Genomic DNA, 27,081 nt, shown 5'->3' on the forward strand with positions numbered 1-27,081 from the left:
AAGCGGGGGGGGGGCTCCCCCTAAAAAAAGAGAGAGGGTGGAGAAAGGAAGGGAAAGAGGGAGAAAAGAGAAAGAAAAAAAAGACAGACAGAAAGAAAGAAGCAAGGAAAAAAGGAGAAAGAAAGGAGAAAAGGAATAAAGAAGAAAAAGGAGGAAAGGCTACTCTCGATTTAGCTTTGCCTTTGGAGGATTTTCCTGAAGTCTGTGGTATTCTTTATAAAGCATAGCGAGGTGCTACAATTTCATAATATCACTTTTTATTTGCTTCTCCCTTTCTTTGTGAATTATTTTACACTAACGTAAAAATCAGGGAGGAAAAAAGTGCTGAAGAAGAAAAGCAAGAAGGAAGGAGGAGGAGAAGTAGAAGAAGAAAAAAGAAGATGGAGGACATAAGGGGGTAAAAATGAAACTAAAAAGAGAAAATTGAGGGGAGGATGTAGAAGAAGAGAAAGAGAAGATAAAATAAGAGGAAGACTGAGAAGAGAAAAGGAAGAAGTGAGAAGGGAGATGAACACTAAGGAGAAAGGGAAGAAATTGAGAAGTAGAAGAACAGGGAGAAGAATAAGATGACATAATAATGGGAATAAAAAGAAGACTGAGAAGAAATAGAAATAGGAGGGGGAGTAAAGTGCACTCTGGTTATAAAGAAGTCCGAGGGACCAACAAAATTGTTCCTTTATACAAATAATTGTGTGTGTGTGTGATATAAGTTTTTTTTATATAATGATGGTGCACTGAACAAAATTTAAAAATGGTAAAATGGATTTTCATTAATCTTGCAGGACGTTGCAGGGTGAAAAATATGAAAAAATTTGGGGGTTATCAAGGACAAGAAATCTACACTGTATTGTAATTTGTATTGTAATGTATTTACAAGTGTATATTTGTTGTTGATCACAATGTTTTATTTATGTTTATGTATCCAGCCTACTGTGACTCCCTGAAGCCATGTCTTCTGTTTTCCAATCCATTATTTCTGACTCAATCTGAGTTACCTCGTGCTTGGAGTTGTTTAAGGGGCCTGGATAAATGACGTAGCCGACAACTTCTGTTTTCAGGAAGGCACCGGGACGGTACGGTACCTTGGCTTTGATCGTCGCGCGAATTTTTACCGTGAGAGCGCGCACAGCCACAGGGGCGGATCTTGACCAAAAACTTCGGTCTTTGTGTCTATTAATTATTATGTTGGTTGTTCCGCTGAACTCCGTTGGCTCCACTCACCAAATACAGAGAAATTTAAAAAAAAATTAAAAATGTTTGAAAAAAACTCCTCGAAACAGACTGCTGCCAGCTGTCTGGGGCGGATCAAGCTTGTTTTCTATTCTTTAATTGCCGGCTTAAAACGAAACTCAAATTTCCCTGCATGTCTGTCCCATTGAAGACACCGTTAAAAAAAAATCGCACCGAAATAAAAAAAATCGCCAAAAATTCAAAACGCGAGTGATTACGAACCAGAACGCGACGCGAGTGATTATAAACTGCCCCTCCAAGGGACAATATTCTTCATGACTATACTTTTTGAATGGCAGTTAAGATCATGACATAAAAACGGGCATTATATTCAAACTATGAAGCAACAATGATTTCAAAAAAAAGAGAAAAAATCATGCATGCAGTAGGCAGAAAGGATATGCAGTATACAGGGGAAGGGGAGGGGGCTAAGTGAGTTTAACTCCAGTTTACCCCCACCCTCACAAACGTAAACAATACCATCCCATGCATCGTGGTCACTCGTATTGTGATTTTCTTGCATGGAAAATTAATCATAATATTACCGAGAGAGGGTGCTATTTCTGATTTAAAGTCAATTTTACCGTGGGACCACAGCCTATTTACTCATTATATTACTCCCTCCTATACTCGTTGAAACAAAAATAGGATACTCTTCGCTTTCAAGCATTTTGCTCATCTTTCAATAACGATCAATTTATTATTGCCCTCCTAGATGGACGATTCATTTTTTGTTCTTATTATACAAAAATATATTTCCACTATGAAAAGGGAAACTACCGGACTATAAATTTGGATTAATTCGTTGTTCGATATAGTCAAATTCAAATTTCAACCCCAAGGTGGTTTCACACCACCTCGAAGTTCGCCAGTTCCAGGTATTCTCTGATCGGGAAATTTACCCCGATCAGAAAATACCAGGTATTTTGGCGGTCTGAAAGCAAATTACGCGTAATATCCCCGAAAGAAAATACCCGATAAATAGTAGGTACTTGGCGAAATTACGAGAACTTTCGCGGGGATTTTTCCAAGGTCGTGGGTATTTTGGCGGTCTGAAAGCAAATTACGGGAACTTTTAGCCCAGCGTGTCGTTGGGTGCGGCGCCGTGCATGGGTTGCTGCTGGGCTAGTGATTTTGAATTTCGCGCCTTGCTGCTTATCAGACCATACTGCGCATGCTCGTAACTTCAGGAACTTATCCCGAAGGGTATGTTTCAGGGCGGTGTGAATGCAGGAATAATTAATGGGTATTTTTCAGCCTAAAAAAGTTCTCGTAATTTAACGGGGATTCTTGTGATCGAGGCGGTTTGAAACCACCTAATGTAAATTAGCCCAAGGGTCATCGGTTATTACACCTTAATCTTTTTTGCAAAATTCGAATACATAAAAGAAACCTTTTAAAAATTCTTCCAATCCCAAGGTTGCAAAGCGTGCAAATTTATGCACCCCATATCAATGTGCAAGTCTATATAGCACAACATGATATGCGACAACGATGATTTTTTTTTTGGATTAAATTTGTCAAAACTAAACACGGACCTAAAAAAACAAACAATCTAAAACAAGTTTCATGTTTTGAAGATCTATATATAGCAGTGGCGTACAGATAGGGGTGGGGGCTTGTGGGCACTTTCTGAATGTTATGTCAAAATCTATATTTGATTTTTGAAATAAGAATGTCTCAATTTTTGCTCGCTACTTTTTTTTTTTACCTAGATTTTGCCCGATAAATATCTCGCCCCCTAAATTTAATTGTTTGGCTCGTATGTTACGCCACTGATATATGAAGGCCTGAAAAGAAGAAGACATTAAAGAGACACTCGGGGCTGAAAAATATTTGATTTTAATAAACAGAGTAAAATCAGACAACCAAATCACTGATTTTTTTTACTTTGGACGAGGATTTATAACAAAGTTATGAAAATTCAAAGCTTAATTTGCATTATGTCGGTGAAACAGTTTTATCTATTTCTTTATTAAAAGTCATACTGTACATTCTACAATATTTGAGCCAATGATGTCTTTTCGATCCTCGTATATCATTATGTAATATTCAAATTTTGTCCCCAATGCCGGGCCCCAATGATCTAAAACATGATCATCTTCTGATTTCCTGTGGAAGATGATAAGTTCTAAGATTTTTTTTCTTATAAATAACATGCATGTATACAATTCCCGCCCAATTCCCTGGTACAAAGGTGATGCATCTTTTCATTTTATCAAATTAAATTGTGGATTGATCCCCGGACTTGAATGTCGGCGTCAGACGCCTCAGAGCTCAGCAGACCACTGACCACGGCACTACTCTCTCTCTTAGCACGTCGATTGCATACAGTATAGTATCATAGACAAAATCGTAGATTGCATTGCGCGCGGGACGCTCGAGCTATGCAGTTAACGTGACCTCTTCGAACTAGGTATTCAACGTCAAGTCAATGTAGAATTGCATTTGCAACCAGTATTGTGCTTTCATAATAAGGTATTGTAAGATTCATTTTATATGCAGAGTAGCTTAATGAATTGAAGATTCCGTTAAACTGCATGCGTTTATCAAACAATTAGAAATTTGGTCTTGAACACAGACATCATTCTTCGTCTTTGTTCGGCGATCTCATTTTGTACAGCCCCACTCGTTAATTTATATGTTTGCATGGAAGTAGATCTCTAGCTGGGAGCTCGAGCTCAACTTCCTCAAGCCTCACTATTTTTTATTAGGGTCTTAGCCTTGAGGACTCCATGTCTGATATTTTTTAATATTTTGACATATATGTATATGTCAAAATATAAAAGAATATATTATCAGACATGGAGTCCTCAATGCTAAGCCTCACTAACGTTAGACCAAAAGCTTCAGTCTCTGTTAGTGTTATGTTGGTTGTTCAGCTGAACTCCGTTGGCTTCACTCACCAAATACAGAGACCGAAGTTCTAGCGCGATCTGTACAGGGGACTCAATGGCCATATGTTTATGTACTTAAGATCGGATAAAACGGGGAAGTGAATTTGCGCGACAGCCGAGGTAAGTCACTGTTTTTGTTCCTTTTAACTTAATTTTTCTCGGTTTTTTGGCAATTGATGCCAAGAGGGAATATTAATTTGCATTTTGGTCGCGTGAATTTTCACAATTTTTACTCATTAAAGACAAAAATTGAAGAGCCCCGACGGGGGGATTTTGCATTGCAAGTCCCCTAATGGTGGCTGCACGCTAGCGAGCCGTCTGTGTACGAGGAGAAATTTAAAAAATATAAAAATGTTAAAAAACTCCTCGAAACAGACGGCTGCCAGCTGTCTACACTAACGTTAGCTGTCTGCTTCGAGGATTTTTTAAGCATTTTTTTATATCACCTCGTACACAGACGGCTCGCGATCGTGCAGCCGCCATTAGACTTTAAAGGGTTAAAAATGCAAAATCCCCCAAGGGGCTCATCGATTTTTTTTCTTTCTTTATAGTTTATTTCATAAAAATATATGAAAAGAACTGACCAAAATAAAGATTATTATTCCGTTTTGGCCTGAAATGCACCAAAATGTGAAAAAATAAACTTAAAAGGACGAAAAACAGTGACTTACATAGGCTGTCGTGCAACTTCACTTCCCTGGCACTCACACAAGCATGCGAGGTTGCTTCCCTGGTCATGCTGGTTTATTCGAACTAAATACTTTTTTAAACATATGGCAATTGAGTACCTGTACTGAAGTGGCTGTACAAATCGAGGTAGAATTTCGGTCTCTGTAATTGGTGAGTGGAGCCAACGGACTTCAGCGGAACAACCAATAAAACAGAGTCCGAAGCTTTTGATCTAAGAGTCTAAGCCTTACATGGCTTAGGCTTAGCCAGGAGGCTCCTAGAGAGTAAAAATCATTTACTAACGTATGCTTACTCTCTACGGAACGGAGCCAGGGATTGCGTCCCATTCATGTGCGTGTCCGTCATTTGTGTGCTGAGCAATACAACAACATAACATGGTGGCAGCAATATAGTCGAGGAAAATGTGAATGGCAGAGCGGAAATGTAAAACGTCTCAATATTATTCTTTCTCAAGCTGCATAAATGTACCTACTCAGTAGTACTCAGTGCATTCATATAAGTCAATTAACCAAATAAACCACGTTGAAGAAGATGAACGTATAGGAGGAGAAGGATGGTGGATTAAAGTCGAGTCCCTAGTTTTCCGCAAAACGGAAAGAAAAATCACAGAATTCTGGGGAAAGTATACAGAATTAGCGGAATATCACAGAAAACACGATTTTCATGCCTCAAATTCGATCATGGAAATGAATATGATAATCAAAGCAAAATACAATAAAATATATTCTATGCATAAGAGAAAACTCTGCCCATCAGACATACTAACATTAAGATTAAAATGAGACAAAACGATATCTATAGCATCCAAAAGTTATTTATGTTTGAAATATGAAACAGGTCTCTCCCATAAACTTTGTGTGTTCCGCTCCCCCTCTCCTGCCAACCCTATCCATCTGTTCTATCGTTACAGAGATGCCAACCCTCCCGATTTCATCGGGAGGCTCCCGAAAATTCATCCCAACTCCCGCCCTTACGATTACCATCCTTATCCTCCCGAAATTACGATTTTTTTTGCATTGATCAAATTGGATTGGAAGTACATGTATCGTCTGCTGACTTTAGCATGTAGTAACTCCATTACGTTTCGCTGCTACTAAATTCTGTGTGAAAGGCAGACAAATAAGGAGCAGCGAAAAGCTGGTGCATGTGATATGCCCAACGGGAATCCACTGTGCACCAGGCCGGTAGGCCCGGCTAGCTTCGCGAGGCGTGTGCGCTCGTGGCCGCTGGATTTGTTGAGTCGTGCGATGGAATATCGGTGTGTGATTTCGGCGTATTGATGGGTTGATATTGACACGAAATGGCGGAAAATCAACAAAAAAAGACCAAGAAATGGTCTCAGAAGTATAAGACTGAATACAGTCTCCAGTACCCGTGTATTCGGAAAGAGGAATCTACCATGCATTTTGCACAATTTGCAGCGTGGACATTAAAGTTGAGCACGGAGGTCGTGATGATATTCGGAAGCACGTAGGGAGCAAACGGCATACGGACATTGCGAAGACGAGATCTTCGAGCTCCACTAGTACCCTGTTGACTTATTTCACCAAGCAGGGGACCAGCGAGGAGGAAGACGTTACCCGCGCTTTAATAATAATAAAGAGGATAATTCCTCATTATTATAGTTGAACAGGTACTTTTCTTCTATTGTCCCCTCATTTTTTTTACATGTAAAAATGCATATTTGATATTTTTATTTTTATGTCAAAAAAGTGGGAACAATGTTTTTTTAAAAACATGTGAAATGCTCCAAAATAAGGGTCAGATTGCACCAGAGAGCATCTAGAAACCCAGAGCTTCCAGGGCCCTAAGGCGGGCCCTCGACCCCGGCCGCAAGGGTCGAGCGCTCCGCGCTCAAGATGTGCGCTACGCGCACATAATTTGGTGTCGGTTGCAAATCCTCCCTAATTCTGATTTCCAAAAGTTGGCATCTCTGTCGTTACAGCGTCACAATTTCACTTGCTAATACACACATACATGTACATGTAGAGATTGAGCTTTCAAATGACATCATTTTCATAACGATGCCTCTCTGTTCAAGAGAAATATTGTACTTTGTTAAACCAAATGAAATTTGAAGGAAAAAAAAATGTTTCAAAAATCCCCTACCTTTTTATAAGGCCAGCTCAAAATTTATGAGATAGGACCCAATCTACACTGTACATTATCAACATTGATTGTCAACCATCATTTCAATATTATTTTTTCATCTACTTTTTTGTAGGAGACGTATGATACATGATGTCTACAAGAATCAAACGGAAACCAGCAAAGTATGCTGAGGATGACCCTCCAGCACCTCCAAAGAAAACTCCAAAGAAGCCCCCAGCATCATCCAATTCCGAAGTTGACCCGCCCCCCTCATCAAACACTCCCAAACTGACCACACCCAACGTGGCCACTCCCAAGGTAGCCACACCCAACGTGGCCACTCCCAAGGTAGCCACACCCAAGGTGACCACACCGAAACCAAGCAGTACCAAGGCGACCCCAGGCGCCCCAAGGTCTGGTGCCGGCAAACCTAACAAGAAGAAATCCCCAGAGGGGCAGAAGGAAAAGAAAGTTGACAAGGATGCTAAAAGACCTCTGCGGAGCTGTGAGAAGAGCAGATGTCCCGCTAAGATCCCACAATGCTTTGCTAAAGCTACAGACAAGTGAGCACAGATTTTCTAAAGATTTTTACAGGCTGGGATATGATGCTGATAATTGTGTAATTGTTTCTAATCATTTTAGGACTACATGTCGTCGTAAAATCTAGAGCATAATATGTCAATTGGAGAAAGACAATGAATAGGTCTGGCTCATTTCTTTAGAGAAAATCCATCACGGTTAGTTGTATAATACTTATGTAGGCAAATCTGTTATTCTCAGTTTTGTACTTTATTGTACTTTCCTAGTTTCATTGTGAGGGAATATGTTTTTTTTTCATAACAAACTGTCAGCCTATAGCATTTTGTTTTCTTAATCAGTTTCTCTCTGATTTTTTTTCTTCATATTCATGTTTAGGATGAATAGGGTCTGCATACTTATGCATGTACACAGAATTATAGCTGTATCTTATTTTTCAATTGTCTAATTACTTTATTAGTACTGAGTGTAACCCTTTGACATTTTGTTTGTTTGTAGATGCGCTGGTTCTGGATATACAGCTCGATGGTATCATCTCTCAGCGGGAGAACATCATTGCAATGAATGCTTTGATTATTTCTACAGGAGGTTAGTTTCTTAATAGACCCATTTGTAAACATTGACATGTGTTAACCCCCCCCCAAAAAAAAAATCCAAAAACAACTATGTATACCCTTGCAGATGCAGCTCAAAATTTCTATTTCAATGTTTAAATTGAGAATTAAATATTTAATAGCAGTAGTGGTAGAGATGGCAAAATCACTATTATTTTAATCTAAGTTTCTCTCATATGTTGGAAGAATATCATGAAAAAAGATTACTCCTGCAATGCCTTCACATTCAAGATTTCAAGAGCTAAAAATGTTGGCGCCTGACAAATTGGATGGAGTACCATGCATGCTTGTCAATGTGCAAAAAAAATCAAACCCGAAACCGCACACATCGGATGGATACCGGTATTCCGTCCACTCAGACCCAGGCCTACTTTAGACCACATTGCTCTAAACTGTCATATCATATTTCATCCATGTTTATTCAGTCATCGCCAAGGCTACCAGCTTATCTCAAACTGGAGGCGTGTTTGGGGCAGCAACGGGAAGACAGAGCCAAGTCTCAAGTCCTACATGTCGGATAAAGTGCTTCCGTTCTGGCTTCAATGTACACAGACTGGCTGTGGCAAGTGGAGGGAGTTCCACTCTACAGAAACCTTATCCCTGGAGGTTATACAGAACTTTGTCTGTGGATTTGAGGCAGGTGCAAAGAAGGTGAGAACATTAGTTTGATAATAATGGTACAATGTGTTACCAGCCACCCCCAAACCAACAATAGGTTGCCTTAAAGGGATGGTCCGGGCTGGAGATATTTATATCTTAATAAATAGAGTAAAATTCACAAAGCAAAATGCTGAAAATTTGATCAAAATCAGATAACAAAGTTATTGAATGTCAAAATTTTGCTATATTCCGGTTAACAGTTCTAGGTATGTCTTTATGAATATTCATTAGGTGGACTGATGATGTCATATCCCCACTTGTTCTTTTGTATCTTTTTTATATGAAATTAGGTTTATTCAAATTTTTTCTACCAAGAACTAAAACAATTGGAATGACAACTGATTAAGTGCATTAGTTATTTATTGCTGCAATTTACTTCATCACAATGGAGACACATCATTAACACATGTATGAAAAAATGAAACATTTATGATTCCATGTAATAATGTAAGAAAAGGGAAAGTGGGGATGTGACATCACCAGCCCACCTAATGAATATTCATGACGATGTGCATATAACTGTTTTCACAAAATATCGTTATTTGTTATCCAATTTTGATGAAATTTTTAAAGCATTTTGCTCTGTGAATTTTACTTTATTTATTGAGATATAAATATTTTCAGCCTGGACCATCCCTTTAACACCTAATCTGATTGATGGCAATGTAGTAGTGCGAGTCTCTTGCGCATGATCTGACCGATGTGGAGATGTGTTATATACTGTACTCGATTGAAATTAAAGTGCAATTCTATAAAGTCATTCTTAATAATTTAGGTGAAACGTCCCCCTGTTATATACAAAACACAGTGATATGCAAATGCGGGAGTCTATTAAATCATTAGTCACATGACCAGTATTGCTATATTGTCATCGTCTTTAACAGGGCACACCATCAGATCACTGCAGTGTTCTTCAAGACCACAGAGTGGAGCAGACTTTTGATTTGGAATGGTTGTCTCTTCTTGTGATACCGCCCCTCCTTAAGAACTCTCCTGCTGCTCCTTTCCTCACATCTTACTTTCCCGATGGAGTCGGTCTCAGTGCATCCTGCCCCGTTGCGTCAAGAAATGGAGGTAAGCTTCTCTATGCATTGAAAGACCAAAGTTACGCAGACTTTACAAACGTGTGGCACATGTTCTTAGTTATTATTATGTCAACTGCATACAGATTAGTGCTGTTATTGGTAAGAAAATTATCTGTCAATATATTGGTAAAAGTATCTTACTGATATCGACAAAAGAACATTTTATTGATAGGCCGGTTCGAATGCACTAAGGCAGTTTAGACAAGGCCGCATCCCGTCCACGTCGGTGCTGTAGCTTTAGGCTAGGCTTGGGCGACGCCGACATAGCGTAGCTGGCTATGCAGATTGTACACTGTCTGTGTCAGTCCAACTTGTTTACTTTATCTCAAGTTACGAACATGACGAAACGAATAACACCCACGAACTAAAAAGAAAGAAATTTACCTGTGAGGCTGTAAAGTGTTGTTTACTAAATCTCTTGTTTTGGTTATAATGTTCACGATTCTCAAATCCACCCGGGAAGCAAAGGCCAGCACTCGTATTCTTTTCCTTAGGAAATTTGCTCAATGTCCTTTGAAAACAAAGACAAGCATACTGAATTGTCAAGCAAACAGTGTATTGTATGAATGTACATCGTTTCTAGAAAATATTTGGAACAAACATGTATTTCAGATGTTGACGTTGCTGGCTTTCCATAGTTGCGATTGATCGGATCAATTGTAACTCTTTGTAAGACGGGGCCCAGTCCTGGGTAAAGTCAGGTGTGAAATAACCCCCAGGGTCTAGTAACATAAAACCTTGCGACCGATCATACAATCAATTGGAAAACAATATAAATGGGGAAAAAGGTCAATTATCTTTGTTGTTTTAAGATTTCCAATAGATCATTGAATGTCTTCAATCTCACGAAATTTCAGTCTTTAAACATCTCAATCAATTTTTAAGATATTGTACTGTTATGGTATCAAAAAGTTGAATTCAATCACATTCTTTTGCAGATTTAATAGAAGAAGCCTTCAAACACATTTATCTGAAGTTTGTTTCTGTCTAACAATATCCATTCTGGATGGTTCATTAAAATGGTGTTGATATGTTCATGCCAAATCAGTAATCATATGTTCTTTTCAACAGGCTTTTGGGACTGCCATGAAACCCATCTCCCTTTTCAATCAAAAAGCACTTTTGACAGAAAAAAAAATGTTTTGCTTTTGATTTTATTTCAATACGTATTCAAGTCATTTCCAATGTTATGAAATTACATTGCTTATATGATAAAATCAAAGAAGAAAATCATCTTTCTATTGTCTTTTTCCATTGTTTTCTACTTGTGGCTTTTGTTTGTTATTCCTATCTGTCTATCTTCATTTTTCTTAGGTTTATCCGAAGGGGATGAATCTTTTGGTAAGTTTTGAATAAAGTTTATAAGGTTGTGTATCTGTTAAGAAGTGCCATTTGTATAATCACACTCTTTTGTTTTTTTCCCTTTGTCATGTTCAACACGTAGTGCTATTATTTATATTTAAAAAAACACAAAAACTAATGGATAATGGTAGAGAAATACTCATTCTGTGAATGGTTATCATATAGGATGACAATATTCTCTGTAAAATATAAAGTGTCATGAAAAATAGACCTTGAAATCACTATTGTTAGGACAGTGATTTTCCTTCTTTTTTTTAATTGTCTTTTCCATTTGGAAAAATCAATTTCAAACTTGATCTAAAATCGAAGTTGTGTTTCGCCACAGGAAATATACACATCAAAAACATGAATTCCATTTTGCAAGGTTAATTCATTGAATTTAAAAAAAATGTAAAGAACCAATGGGGATTTTCCATTTTTATTTCCAGCTGATGGAAAATCACTGTCCCTACTATTGGATGTTCTGTAAAAGCTTTAGTTTAGCTGTTATGAATAAGAGACTCCATGGCATTTACTCTGATGACAATAACTCCACTATGAATTACGCACTAATCCAATGACTAGCTTCAACCCTGGATATAACACTATACCCTACCCTAAACTTAACCGTGAATCTAACATAAAACCCTATTGCAACCCTAACCCCCGCCCTACATCTTAAACAAAATGAAGCCCGGAGCAGTTGTCACAGGAGCAAATGTTGTGTCACAGTTCAGTAATCAATTTAATTGGACGAGCCTGCACCTGTTCTTAAAGAAATGTGTCACAATATGAATACTGTGGGTCATCATTATCATCAAGAAGGTACTAAACCCGTTACAGATTTTCAATTCTTATGGTGGTTTTGTTTCATCAGCTGCAGGAGTGAGTCCCTACTTCCAGCCGTTCTACCAACCCGACGAGCAGGGTAAAGCCCTGTGTATATGCCCCGATGTCATGGAGCATGAAGAGGTGGAGGAGTTTCCGGAGTTTGAAAGGGAACAGCAGATGTACCTTGCTCTCAGGAATCTGGTCCTGGCTCTGTGGGCGCAGAACTGTAAGGTAAGTATGTCAGTTAAAACTGCCTTAGCTACCACCACCTGTGTAAAAGGCCACCCATCTAAAAGGCCACCAGGTTGGCTTCCCCCCATGGAAATGTGTATTAAAGGAACTAGTATACATGTGAAGACATGCTCATCAGGTGGGTGTTTCATAAAGCTGTTCGTAAGTTAAGAACGACTGGTGAACCTTTCTTACGCGATTAACCATCGTCAATGAATATACCATTTACCATAAGAAAGGTACACCAGTCGTTCTTAAAGTCGCTCTTAACTTACGAACAGCTTTATGAAACACCCACCGGGACTTCTTTCTTTGTCTTCCTTGGGCGGTCTTTATTCACAACGTTTACTGTATCTGGGTGTTGTTTTATGAAGCTGTTTTTAAGTTAACCATGACTTTTATGTATGACTTGTGGTACTCTTACGAAATGGGGTACGCCAAATATTCTATCACAATGCAAATCTAATCAAATCTTGGTGAATATCAAGCTTTGTTTTCAAAAGCCCCCCCCCCCCTCAGATCTCGACTGTATCTGATAGGGATCAAAATGATTAATGTGATTAAGCCCCCTCCAAGATTTGCATCCATGGTAACCTCGTCATTAGTGTAACTTTGATTGAAACCTTGATTATGATTGGCTGCCATGCCCTGTTACCATGGTAGTTACCATGATGGCAATGTTACAAAAGTTGTAACTTAAATTCCCTCTATGCACATGAAATAGAGGAATTCTGTTTGCATACTAAAGCTAATTAAATGTATGAAAACTAGACTTGTACCATGAAACTTCTGACCAATATAAACAAATATTTTTAGATATATTTAGACTTTGTTTCCAACGTTAGAGTGTTGATTTACTTCTTTGCAGGAATTCTTGACAGCTCATGCCTGCACTCAAAGACTAGTTGTACGAGGCCTGGTGAGGATAAAGTGTGCGGAGATCCTGGAACCAATCGTGGCCTTCCTGACCCGCAAAGGACTCATCAACACAGGACTTCTCAGGGACCCACCCAAAGAGCTCCAAGTCTGTCGAGATGTAGGGGTGGTAAGTCCTGGGACCGAAGCACAAAGCTTAGCGATTGATCATAGAACAAATGTTCATGATTGATTGCATTGACCATAATGTACAATCAATCACGGAAAATCAATCATATAATCAGTTTCTAAGGACTTTGTTGCGTTACCCTGGTTGTTTTTCTCCAAATTTTTATCTGTCATGTATTCAGATTTATGTAAGTCTTTATTCCATATACTTTACAGAATCTTGCTATTGGATTGGTCAAAAATCAATCAATGATTAATTGTACTTTTCCCATCAATCGACACCCATGGTGATGAAAGTTTTTGAGTTATTAATGATTTTGAATATGTGCAGAATAAAAGTGTATCACCACATGGTATTTGGGTCCATCTTTTTCTCCATCACATGCAATGAAGTTCAAATAAAAAGGAAATCATAATTTTTATATCAAGATTCTTTCTTATGAGTATTGTTTTTTCCATTATAGTAGTTTCAGATCAGTGGGGAATATGAGCATACAATCACCTCTTGATTTCGAGATGAACTACCACTTCCTCGGCAAGCTGAATGTACATCCTATCTTTCTTCAACTTTGCTTTTGAAAGATAGCTAGATCCGTTTTCCTTGGAAGTAATAGATTGCCAATCACAGTGATTATTTGCTTAATATCAAGATCATATTACAATGTGCATTATCAACAAAGAAAGTTGTAAGTGATTTGCTTTCTTTTTTTTCATAAATAAATTTTTATTTCATGTTCCATTTGCCATTGGAAATGTGCAATTAAAGTTAATGTGTTCATGAATCTCATTGTCAAATGAACCACATTAACATGTTATTTGACAGGGCAAAGTAATAGTCATTGGAGCTGGAGTCGCGGGATTATCCGCAGCCCGTCACCTGACCAACTTGGGTTGTGATGTCACAATGCTGGAGGCCAGGGACAGGATCGGAGGAAGGGTGTGGGACGATCACTCATTGGGTTCCTGTGTGGGTAAAGGAGCTCAGATTGTCAATGGATGCATCAACAATCCTATCGCACTCATGTGTGAACAGGTTAGTAGGCTCATCTCATTCAGGCATCATTTCTTTTTCTACAGATTTATTTCATTAGAACGACATTGCCCTTTTCTCACTGATTTCAAGGGCCTTATTTAGACCTAGTAAAATCTTGAACATTTGAAAACGAACAGTTGTTTTGGTCCATTCGACGATCTCATTTGTGCTCACACCAGCAAACTGCCATCTGTAATGGTGATAGGATGGTGTACAAATTTAGAAATTTTAAAATAAATCCTGGTGTAAATGTCAGATATTCATAAATAAATAAACATAAGAGACTATTATTCTTGTCAAGTGTTATTCTGAAATGAATTAAACAGTTCAGAATACAAACCGCAATTTTTTCATAATTTGCATACTATAATTTTGTTGATTCTATAATTGATACTATTTTTTAGTATTATATTGATTATTAATTACTGTTTATTTATGATTATCAATATTATTATGACATATATGCCAACTGATCCTATTGAATAGGAATATTCCTATATTTGGGGAAAGGAAAATTGCCATTTAACATGCGCTCCTATTTTTATGAAAATTGTTTATGTATTATTTCTTTTCTTGTATTGTTTATACTGAAATATGTTGTTTTGTCTAAGTTTCTTTGCCAAATGAATAATAATAATACATTAATAATAAACAGGACATTTCAGAATATTCCTATATCTGGCAATTTCTCAGTAATTTTTTCCTTGACTTTTGATTTTTTTTACATTTACGGTAGGCTTTAAGATCAGGGTAGCTGTGCTAAAGCCGGGGTAATAGTATGCAGCGCTGAGAAACATTTGTATTAAGCGCTATATAAATATTGTTATATTATTATTATTATTGATATTGTTAATTTATTAGTTTGTATAATTATGTATTCATTATTTGCAGGGCGGTTTCAAGCTTCGAAAGATGCATGAGAGGTGTGACCTGCTTGGAGAAGGAGGGGTTGTGACCGATTCACACATCGACAAACGGGTCGAGTTTCATTTCAATGCCATGTTAGATGCCATCGCTGAATGGAGAAAAGACAAGTTCTCGAGCTCAGACTCACCGCTAGGAAGTAAGTGCATTTGTGAGGGTTGATCATCATTTTTCGCCCGCCACGTTCCTTGATTTTGATTGGCTAAGAAACACTATTGCTATGGTAACTGTCAGATGAAATTTCAGAGAAGTGCCTTCATGAAATGCTAGTAGGCACGGCGAAACTGACTGAAGCTCACACTGTGTGAGTTTTAATTGGGAGTGGCTTTGGTCATAATGGTTGAATTTCTTGGAAGAGTTTACATTCCGACCTCTCTAATCTGGACAAATTGGGAACAGCACTAATCGGTATAAGGGATTGGCTGGACATGGGAGATCAAATGTTTAATACACGCAGCTGCCTCCCCAGTGGTAGCTACACGTAATCTATTGTAGTTGGTGTACGCTTACACTGTTTCACTGCTGTCAGCGCAAAATAATAGGTGTTTTTTTATGGATGTGTGTTGCCAAACTCTTGGAATAATTTGCTTGCTTGCATTATCGAGGAATGTGTCAAGCAGTTTTGGATTGAAAGGGAATGTTGCAGCGTACTAGAGACAAACAGATTTGAGTTTCAGAGGTTGATGTGTAGAGTAATGTCATTCTATTGGTTGGCTTGATATGTGATCCTATGGGGTCATCGTGGTCGTGTGGTTATGACTTTGTCTTTCAATCTGAGGGACGTGGGTGCAATTCCAAACCATGGTGTGTTTTCCAAGAAATTTATCCACATTGTGCTGCACTCGACCCAGGTTAGGTAAATGGGTACCTGGTAGGAATTCATTCCTTGAAGCTCATGAGCACGTGATAGCTGCTCTGCTTAAGCCAATTCTGCTCATTTTTGCTGCATTACTGTAGAGCGCTTAGAGACTTCTGATAAAGTATTAAGCGCTATATAAGTAAATATAATATTAATGATTATTATTATTATTATTACCATCATTATTATATTATTATTATTATTGTTATGATTATTATTGTTATTGTTATTATTATTATTATCATTATTTTTATTATTATCCTCAGAGAAAATCATGGAGATGCACCAAACGTTCATGGATGAAACCAATTTAACATTCACAGAGGAAGAAGACAAACTCTTACAGTTCCACATCAGTAATCTAGAGTATGCGTGTGGCAGTAATCTAGCAAAGGTTCGTAATTTCCTTCTTTAAGGAGAAAAAACATTGGATCAGACGTTAAATAGTGTCTGGACTCTTTTCGTTAAGATACATTAATTAAATTGGTGCATATATAATTTGATGTGAGAGTTTCTAGAGTCAGATCAGTGCACAATCTTATTATAATTAGGAATGTCATTTTCTAGAGGAAAGCAGAAAATGCTTCTTTTCTTGCATATTTTCTTCCGTAGCAAACACTTTATATGTACAAAAGACTTCATTTTGAATTAATTTCCCAAGCTATATTTCAATTTAAAGTAGAATCCTGGGATAGTGATAACAATGAAGATGATGATGATGATGACAATGATGATGGTGATGATGAAGATGTTGAATATGACAATAAAGATGATTGTGATGTGAATGAAAATGATAATGATGATGATGTTGATGATGGTGATGATGATGATGATGGAAATAGAAATGATGATGATGATGATGATCATGATCATGATGATGATGATAATGATGGAAATAAAAATGATGATGATGAAAATGATGATGATGAAAATGATGATGATGATGATCAGGATGAGGAGGTTGATAATGAGGAGGATGACAAAAACAATGATTTCTCTGAACATAGGTAATTTGTTCGTACAAACCACACAACTTGCACTTGTTTTTATGCTTCCTTTTTAAGGCCAAGTCAACCACAGGAAAATGCTGACTTGAATAGATAGATAAAAATCAAACTAGCATAGTGCTGAAAATTTCATCAATATCGGATGTAAAATAAGAAAGTTATGACATTTTAAAATTTCGCTTATTTTTCACAAAACAGTGATATGCACAACTACGTGAGTCAGTCGATGATGTCCATCACTCACTATTTCTTTTGTTTTTTATTGTTTGAATTATACAATATTTCATTTTTTATAGATTTGACAGTAAGGACCCACTTGACTGAACGATATATTAATAAACAATGCTAATTCCACATGTTCAGGGAGGAATTAAACGTTGTTTAACTTGACAATGAGGAGAAAATTAGAATATTTCATATAATAAAATACAAAAGAAATAGTGAGTGGATGACATCATAGTCTCCTCATTTGCATACCAGCAAGGATGTGCATATAACTGTTCTGTGAAATTAAGCGAAATTTAAAAATGTCATTACTTTCTCATTTTACATCTGATTTTGATGAAATTTTCAGTGTTATGCTTGTTGGATTTTTCTCTTTTTATTCAAATCAACTTTTTGTTGGGGTGGACTTGTCCTTTAATGATCAGATGGGGTTGGATTTCTTCGATCATACTCATTAAACATTGCTCTAACAATGTTGGTGGTGATTTTTTTTTTCCATCTGATTGCTAAGAAAGCATGAATGCTGGTAAGCAAGCAATCAATTAAGGTCCTCTATGAGCAACCAGTGTTTCTTAACACAAAGGTTAGTGATTAATCGTACGCTTGATTTTCACGATTGATTGTACATTGTAGTCAATGCAATCAACTGTAGAAAATTGTTCTACGATCATTGCTAAGCTTTGTGTTAGGGGCCTCTGTTATTGAGGATAAATGCTGTACCAAAAAGGCAACAGCATACCAAGTTAAAATCGAACCCGGGTCTTTATCAAAAGCAATGTCCCTGACAAAGTGACTAAACACAGCAATATTTACATGTCCTCTATTTATAACAGATGAATTTTGATTCATCCATACCCATGCTACTCACTAAGTACTACAATGTCTTCATCTTCTTTTCAGGTTTCCTCCCTACATTGGGATCAGAACGAAGCCTTTGCTCAATTCGCCGGCGACCATTGTCTCCTCAAAGAAGGCTATCAAGTTGTCTTTACCGAACTTGCCAAGGATCTTGATGTAAGACTACAGCATCAGGTCACCGCTGTGGATCATTCATCGGATGATATCGTTGTGACAACCAAGGATGGTCAGACATTCACAGCTCAGAAAGTAAGTCAGAATATCAACAATTTTTCACAGATTCTGGTCCCTTCTGCCATTGCTGGCTTTCCATAGTATAACTTGGTTAAATCTCAATCACAGTCACTTTGACATGGAGTCCAGGGCCAGTATTCAATTTGATACTTAATCCAGAATATTAACTATTGTATTCAGTCTTCTTCTTAAGTAAACAGTTAATTATTCAGTTTTCTTTTTTTGGGGTTAAATATTTTGCTGAAATATAAAACAGCCCCCCTGTTTGTCTAGCTTGCATGAAGTTTACAGACATATGATTCTTGTGCGTAGTAAAACATTCTGCACACAGGTTGATACATATATTGCGCAATGTTAGGCTTGGACTATGTGACATCACAATAGGTATTAATATGTATTTTGCTTAAATTTGGCTTGATTAAGAAAAATACTTTTAAAAAGTTATTTAAACAGAAGTATAAGCATGCTGCTTATCCAAGTAAAATGTTAGGTAATTTACTTAGTGAATAGTTTTATAGTTTAAGACATATTGTCAGTTTCATTTGATTTTCTAAATATGTCCTATAATGCCATAATTAATTCATTGCTATCATTTCAGTGTCTATTATCAGTGAATAAATTATACAATTAGTAGTCTTATAATTAGTAACTATTCCCTTTTGATAACTTAAATATTTCAGTTTTATTCATATTATCATTAAAGTAAAATATTAGTTTATTTATGTATTGTTATTTTTTACTCATATTTTGACTTTATTTTCATGTATGATATGATTTTTGTTGTTCTTTATGTTTTCATCTGGTCATTAATGAAAAACATTTTGTACCTGGATAAATATGTTCTAATGGAAATCCATCAGTGTCATTATTTTGAAGATAGGAAATGTTAAACGTTCTCCTTTAGGAATGAAACAGGAGCACAATGTTAAAACTTCCAAAATATTTGGAAAACGTTCAGAAATTATTTTGATTGAATATATGAATTTTTAGATGTGTTCTTTCGATGGCTTTTTGCAGTTGTGATTGAATGGGTCATTCATAAGCATATGTGAGACAGGGGCCCATATCTAAATAGATCTCCTTATTTTAGAATATAATTTTATTCCTTCCTTTTCTTTGTGTATAAATCAGGTGTTAGTGACCATACCTCTCGTGTTACTGCAGTCGAATGCAATCAACTTCACACCGCCTCTACCTGAAGATAAAACAGAAGCAATAAATAGTTTAGGAGCTGGGATCATTGAGAAGGTAAGGCATAGTCTTGCATCCTGTCTCCGTAGAAACTCTTGGGGGCCCGTTTCATCAAACTTGTAATAGCAAATGTGTGATAACGATTAAAAGCTACTGAAATCCTTCAATCTGATTGGCTGATAGTAAATTTGATAAAGATATTGCGTATTTGTTATAACAAATCTTTGTGAAACAAGATCCTGTTTCAATCAGTTTATCATACCTTTTGGAATCGGCATAGGAAGTAGAGGGTGACAGGTGATTTTGCCTTCATCGTATTGTAAATTTCCCCTGAAATTCACCAAATGGCATGCCTACGTGCCACCATCTTATCTCGGGTTGCCCCAAGCTATAATGTGATCTATTTCTCTGCGTATACATGCACTAGATTCTAGATCCTGCTTTTGAAAATCCATTAGAGGTTTATCAAGCATGCCATCTTTAGCTCACTCATCCAGGGAGTGGACGACTATCTTTTTTTTCAAGCCTCCCCAAGAACTGCCACAAACTATGTCACGTAATTGAGGTTGTCCTGTTGAAATTCCAATTAATAAAGTGACTTTTTTATATCAGGGCTTGTGAAAAATTAGTGTTTGTAACATAAATATGACAGGAATATTAAAATGTGAAAGGGCCAAGAATCTAGTATAGGCATAGCAGATGTAGATTACATTGGACTTTGTTGTGGAACAAAATAAATGTACAATCTCTCAGCGTGGGCACAGTTGATTCATGATGAAAAAAAAATGTATATTAAGTTTAAACATTGCAAATTTGTATGGAAAAATATGAGTTGTAGAGATTTCTTAATTTACTTATTCAAAAGTTTGCATCTCTGCAATAGGCATCAATTTACAGTTTGTATATTAACCCCTTTAATGTAATTTGATTTTAGTATGAGACGCAAATGGGTTAAGCTATTGTTTTCCATCTTTTGACAGATTGGGCTGCAGTTTCCATCCCGGTTTTGGGAGAAGAAAACACAAGAGACGGACTACTTTGGTTATATTCCAACAGATCCAGCAGACAGAGGGTTCTTCTCAGTGTTTTATGACATGTCAAATGAGGTAAATACATATTGTATTTGGTTTGCAAATCTGTAATTTGTATACCCCCGTCCTAGACGGGATGTATTATGGTATCACGCTCGGTGTCCGTCCGTCAGTCTGTCCATCCATTAACTTTTCCTTGTAAACGTGATAACTTCAGTTTGACTTAACCTAGGCTCATATAATTTGGTGTGTATGGTACTAGCATAGATCCCAGGAAGCCTATCGATTTTGAGGTAAAAATGTCAAAGGTCAAGGCCACAGTGACATTTTCATCTTACCCTTCAGCAGTTTTTGTAAACGCGATAACTTCAGTTTAACTTAACCTAGGCTCATATAATTTGGTGTGTATGATACTAGCATGGATCCCAGGAAGCCTCTTGATTTTTATGTTAAAAAGGTCATAGGTCAAGGTCACAGTGACATATTTTCATCTTACCCTTCTGCAGTCCTTGTAGGTGGGCCTGTGCGCTATATAAGTAGCCACCATTATTATTATGATAATTTCGTTAGAGAAATCATAATAACCGCTACTTGTCTAAAATACAAAGGTACATTGATTTGCTTAGAGTGGATTCCATCTCACTGTGGGGTTAATGGAAACAAAACGGCTGACTTCTATGCAAAGGCAGCCCTAAAGCAAGAAATACAGATTAATAATGGTTTGAATATCCAAAAAACAAAAAAGATTGTAAGAGTCCTTGCAAGAAATGAATGGCAGAAGAGATGGGACAAGTCAACTTCAGAATTAAGAAAATACCAGAAAGTTGTCTAAAAAAAAACACCCTTTGATTATCTATGCACAGACAAAAGTGGTGAAAAAATGATTCACAGATTACGTTTGGGAGGTTTGGGTTTAAACGACTTCCTTTTTAAGAAGGGAAGACACACAACTGGAAAGTGTGATTTCTGTAATGAAAGAGAAACGATATACCACTTCTTATATGTTTGCCCTAGATTTATTATTCAATGAGCACTATTACTTGCTGAATTAAATGTTAACAATATCTCTGATGCGGAACGTAAAGTGGAGAATCTCGCAGTAAAGACACAAAGTGCACTTATCAGATATTTCAAAAGGACTCAAAGATTTCAAATTGGTTGCCAGGATGGCAACCATTACAACAGGGTGTAGTCAAGACTAAAGATATTAAATAAATTGTAGCAAATCATTATATTTCGTGATGATACTTTTTGATCAAGGTGTATAACTATTCGTAATTTTTGGGGTAATTGTTTATGATGTAATCGATGATGTTTTCACTTAATTAGTCTATGTGTGCACCTTTCTTGTCACTTTCACTTTATCATATGGCCCTTGAATATCAGTATTTACTCTACTATAAATAGTTTCTTTTTTTAAGTTCATTTTGATCTGATTTGACATAAATTTCACTTGCGGAAATTCAATTGAAGTTCTACGAGGTATCGGATAGAGCGCCCCCTGCTCACGTTTGAGAGACATAGGGAATACAATTTTTTGTACTCCTGAGATGCCCTCGAAATGCACCTCGAGCGGGCTTGTCAGGATAACGTGCTGTACAGGGCAGGAGAGGTGGTCTTGCACGATTTCCTAGGAACTTTTCTTTCCTCTCTTTTCCTTTATTTTTTCTAACTGATATTGATTCAACAAAGAAATTATTCCGTTTTTTGGAAGAAGAAAAAAGCATTTTTACAAGGCAACAATAGTCAAAGCTGACTAGTTTGTCTATTCACAACAACAACAACAACATTATGAAAAAAATTGTTAGAGAAGAGAAAGGAAAAAGAGTAGAGATATAAATAAATGCAAAAATAAAAAACAAGAAGTCCATGATGTTTTTATATGTATGTTTGTGCCATCAGAATACAGAGAGTAATGTACTGATGTCAATAATCAGTGGTGATGCAGTAGAGAAGCTGAAGACGATGACAGAAGAAGAAGTCATGAAAAAATGTTTATCATGTCTCAAGAAACTCTTCCCTAAACAGGTATGACTCTCATGATAATTATCTGAAATATTCTGCTGATAATACCATTATTATTTTTTTTTGCATTCATATTGCCCCACCCCAAATGTATTATAAGTTTCATATTTCTTTATGCTTTGAATATACTATTTTTTCCTTCTTATTAAGTATTGCTGTAGTTATTGTTTTGTATTGTTTTCATAATCTGTAAAAGATTTGTACAATCAAGCCCATGCTTCAGATCAATCCTGTGCCTCGTCTTACAAAGAGTTACGATTGATCCAATCAATCGTAACTCAATGGAAATCCATCAGTGTCATAATTTTTTCTATAGGAAATTGGCACAATGTCCTTTGTAAACAAAGAGAAGTACAGTGAATTAAAAAAAAAACATTGAATGCATGGATATACATCACAGTTGGAAAATATTTTTAACAAACATGCATAGTACACGTTGACCTTGCTGGCCGTCCATAATTGATGTCAGTCTTCAGCTTTGGCCTGAATTCAGGCTCTGACAATTTATCATTTCAGGCATTTTCAGGCTGTAGATTGTACAGCACACATGGGGTGTGAATGTATGCTGGCTTCTTCATAGGCCCATTCGGCCCAATCAGTTAAACTGACTGGCATTCCTGAGAATCATATTTCATAATAGTATATTGTCTTTTTCATGAGCAGTTTGGAACAAAACAAATGGAAATATCTTTGAACATTTCAACCCTTGATTGTTGATATACTGTTTAAACAAAAAGAGGGAGCTAGAGGTCAGTTGTATCTAATAATCAGGAGCAATTCTTTCTATTGCCAAACCATGGCTCTTTAACACAAATATTTGCAATCAATTGCAAATATGAGAGTAAACTTCAGCTTGGTTACTGGTCAGTCTATAGAATGGAAAGTGGATGCAACAAAGAACTTGATTGGCTATTACCATCTTGTGATTAATTTCAAAGATTTGTGTGAAGGGATCCATGGATTAGAGTGGCTGACAGTGAACTGGCTATAGAAATTGTGCATTTGCTATCATAACAAGTCTGTATTTTATAATAAAACTTTTGTGTTCTCTGCAGACGGTACCGAACCCCTCCAAGTACTTTGTAACCCAATGGCATAAAGACGAGTTCGCTGGTATGTCATACAGTTTTGTAGCATCGGGTTCAAGCGGAGAAACATACGATATCCTCGCTGACTGTGTCGATGACAAAATATTCTTTGCAGGAGAGGTTAGTACTCTTAGGGAGTGTTGCAAGAAAAGATTTGCAATCAATTGCAAATTTCTGATGTAAATTAACAAGTAATGGATCTATTTTAAGTAAAGCAAAGCAATTTATACTTGTTGGTGCAAGATGCATAACATCAATTAATTGCAAATTTTGAATGACATCAATTAATTTCGATTGATTTCTGGACCTAAAATTGACTTGCGATCGATTGCAAGTTTATATGGCGGGTGTTTCATGAAGCATCTTGTCAGTGATAAATTTGTTCTCAGCCAATCAGATGCAAGTATTTCAGTAGCTTATAACAGTGGCAGGTGAATATTGAAATGTTCCCTCTTTTAAAAAAATCGTTTTGTGAAAGAAATGGATAAAGAGAACAATGGTAGGCGTAGCGTTGCCAAAGCTGTTGTACATGGATAATTTCACACATTCGTATACCTTCTCCCATACGTGTACTGTATCAAAGCAATAGCTTTGATCCAGCTGAGGCATGGCGGCTTGTCATTGTTCAAAACCCACCTACACCCGACTAAGGAAATTATAATTGGTATAGTGTCGAAAATCTGTCCATCTGACAGTCAATCGGATCGGGGTCACCCTAGCCTCTAACCCGTCTCTGTGGTCTAGTGGTTAAGGCACCGGCGTTCAAAGCTGGGGGCCCGGGTTCGATTCCCGGCAGATACATTTTTTCGGTATCACCAATTTTTCCAAAAGGGCAGATAGCTCTGGGAAACTTTGATTTAAGCTATGCCTACCATTGTTCTCTTCATCCATTTCTTTCACAAAAATATTTAAATAAAAGAGTTGCCAAAGCTGTTGTACATGTATAATTTCACACACACATATATATATATATATATATATAAAATGACAAAAATGACACTCAAAAATGAAACAAATAAGGAAAAAAAATGACACTCAAGGTGCACAATGAATATTGACAACTTCTCAATAAAAAAAAAATGAAATAAATAAAATACATTGAAGTTGATTGACAAGCAAAGTTGCAAAACCAGTTATGAGTTGGAAGTCAAAGTGACGAGTAAGCCCAGAACAGTTAAACATATGCTTGCTTGGGTGACTCAGCTGTAATTTGGGGGTTTAAAGATACCGGTAAATCTTATACATGATACCAACTTATTGTGTTGCTTTTCTCCTCCATACAGGCAACAAACCGAAGTTTTCCTCAGACAGTAACCGGAGCATACCTCAGTGGAATCAGAGAAGCAAACAAGATTATTGCATTATGATGCAGTGTATGAACGCACCTTAGATGTAATAGTGACTTTGACCATTTTGAGTGCATGTTTGTTGGTGTGTTCACATGTCAGAGAATACACATGCTCTGGTTATTGTATGCATCTGATCACGGTGAGGATTGAGTTGTCGTAACATGCCATCTCATCAAACAAGCCCAGCTGAATGAGCATGCCATGGTGGTCTGCCAATGACTTCAGGGAGAGGCAGTCACGTGCGAATGCACCGTCTTCATTGATGTTGTGAAAGATGGGCCTGTTCACACTAGATCATAGTCGGGTTTCGCCTAACAATTCATAGGGCGGAGGATTTCCCCAAATCAGTGTCGTCTTTTGCATGCGACCTCATCTTCAAAACGATGACAGCTACAGGTCCTATTTGAATAGTTTATGATCTTAATCAGTTTGAGATGATGACTTATAGCCCAGTCAATGTAATGGTAAATCATCATCATCTACTGTAGTCCCATACCTTTGAAAAGGGGTTAGGAATGTGGACCTCCATTGCCTTTTGTGATGTAAATACACTATTCTGAACATCATTCTCCAGATCAGTGAGTATTACCCAACAGTACTGCAGATTATCAACATTAATGATTCAGAAACCTTTGAAATGAAATTTTAGTATACTGGTTAATAAGAAGACTTTTGAAGATTTCGAATAAACTTTTATTCCTGTTTTAATTCCAAATGCTTTGCAATTCAATTTATTCAAAATAAAAGTCCTTGTACGTAAAAATGTTAACAGATTACTTTTTTAAACAACTGTTAACAATTAATCTTGATGTAACGATGTAGAAAATAACATATCTATATGATAATTAGCGTTCTATTATCTTCAAGAACAATTTGTATTCTTCATGAAAAACCACAAGCATCATTATTAATACCCCGTCTTAACAGACACTTTTTCTGACTGCCCTACCCCGATAAAAGCAGGGCGAAAAAATCCCCCTTCCTATTAAGACGCTCCCTCTGGGAGAAAAGCAGGACTGTGTCGGGAAGGATTTTTCCAAATTTCAGCCTGCTCCAACGAGGGTGGATGCGGGGTAGAAAAACAATTCCACCTAGCTAATACCTGGGTACACGTTCTGGGAGAAAAGCAGGCAGGATTTTTCGGGGTGCAGTCCGTCCGAAAAGCTCAATATTGCGCAATGACGTGTACAAAACGCATGCCATATAAAGGCATGGTCAAACAGAGAGATTGGGTTGTTTACAAATATGTTGCCGTTTTGTTAGTATTTTTATTTACCTTGCATGTAACCTTTACGGGTAGGATTTTCAGTAAGTGTCGTCTGTTAAGACGGCGCACAGAGGATACCACCCATGGTTGAGGAATTCTACCCTGCTTTTCTACCTGCCCTCTGCCCGGGCACTGTCTATTAAAACGGGGCCTAAGAGAACCATGAAGGTAGTAATAAGAATTCACTTACGCATTTAAGATTACTCAAGTTGCTTTTATACTGAAATACAAAAGAAGGTTTTGAAATTTGAAATTACTCAGGATTGCAAAGTCAAGTGATCAATGATCTTGCATGATTACTGGCAGCCATTTTTTTTTTAAGGAATAATACACAATGTCATTTATCATGCGTTTAAAGCATGAAGTTTACTATCAGTACAGCTCTCAAGTACAACCGAATTTCATGCCGACATTTTGGCCAAAAATGTAGATTTTCATTAAAATTTCTCAAGAATGTCCATTGAAGGAGAGTTGCAAATGCCGTACATTATTTCCATTGAAAATATGCCTTCTAACCTCTTGGTCCAGTTTCACAAAGATTTACAATTATAGTAAATTTGACACTATTGTAATTACTTTGTACCATGGAAACCTAGATGTTGATTGGCTACTGAATCATGTGACCATCAACACAAGTTCTTTGTGAAAATGACCCCTGTGGTTCTACAATGCTCTTTAGATTTGTACTTGACCACAATTGCTCTGTTTATCTGCAAATAAAATCACCTATAAATACTGA

At 37.0% G+C, this 27,081-nt stretch overlaps 1 protein-coding gene across 3 annotated transcripts; it reads left to right on the plus strand.

Annotated features, from left to right (window-relative positions):
- The first annotated feature begins 3,447 nt into the window (after positions 1-3,447).
- LOC129261539 (lysine-specific histone demethylase 2-like) lies at positions 3,448-27,081 on the plus strand. Of its 3 annotated transcripts, XM_064101136.1 has the most exons (18): positions 3,618-3,708; positions 7,042-7,226; positions 7,257-7,471; positions 7,944-8,033; positions 8,485-8,710; positions 9,604-9,793; positions 11,119-11,145; positions 12,023-12,207; positions 13,076-13,252; positions 14,075-14,284; positions 15,176-15,347; positions 16,334-16,461; positions 18,200-18,406; positions 19,523-19,639; positions 20,563-20,688; positions 22,516-22,641; positions 23,694-23,846; positions 25,010-27,081. In XM_064101136.1, the coding sequence occupies exons 2-18, from the start codon at positions 7,056-7,058 to the stop codon at positions 25,091-25,093; spliced, it is 2,604 nt and encodes an 867-aa protein (XP_063957206.1). In that variant the 5' UTR covers positions 3,618-3,708; positions 7,042-7,055; the 3' UTR covers positions 25,094-27,081. The 3 variants fall into 3 exon arrangements, with proteins under 3 accessions (XP_063957188.1, XP_063957206.1, XP_063957198.1); XM_064101118.1 differs by having other exon boundaries at positions 3,448-3,708; positions 7,042-7,471; XM_064101128.1 differs by lacking the exon at positions 3,618-3,708 and adding an exon at positions 6,373-6,450 and having other exon boundaries at positions 7,042-7,471.

Source organism: Lytechinus pictus, chromosome 1 (genome assembly GCF_037042905.1).
Source record: "Lytechinus pictus isolate F3 Inbred chromosome 1, Lp3.0, whole genome shotgun sequence".
NCBI classification, from domain to species: domain Eukaryota; kingdom Metazoa; phylum Echinodermata; class Echinoidea; order Temnopleuroida; family Toxopneustidae; genus Lytechinus; species Lytechinus pictus.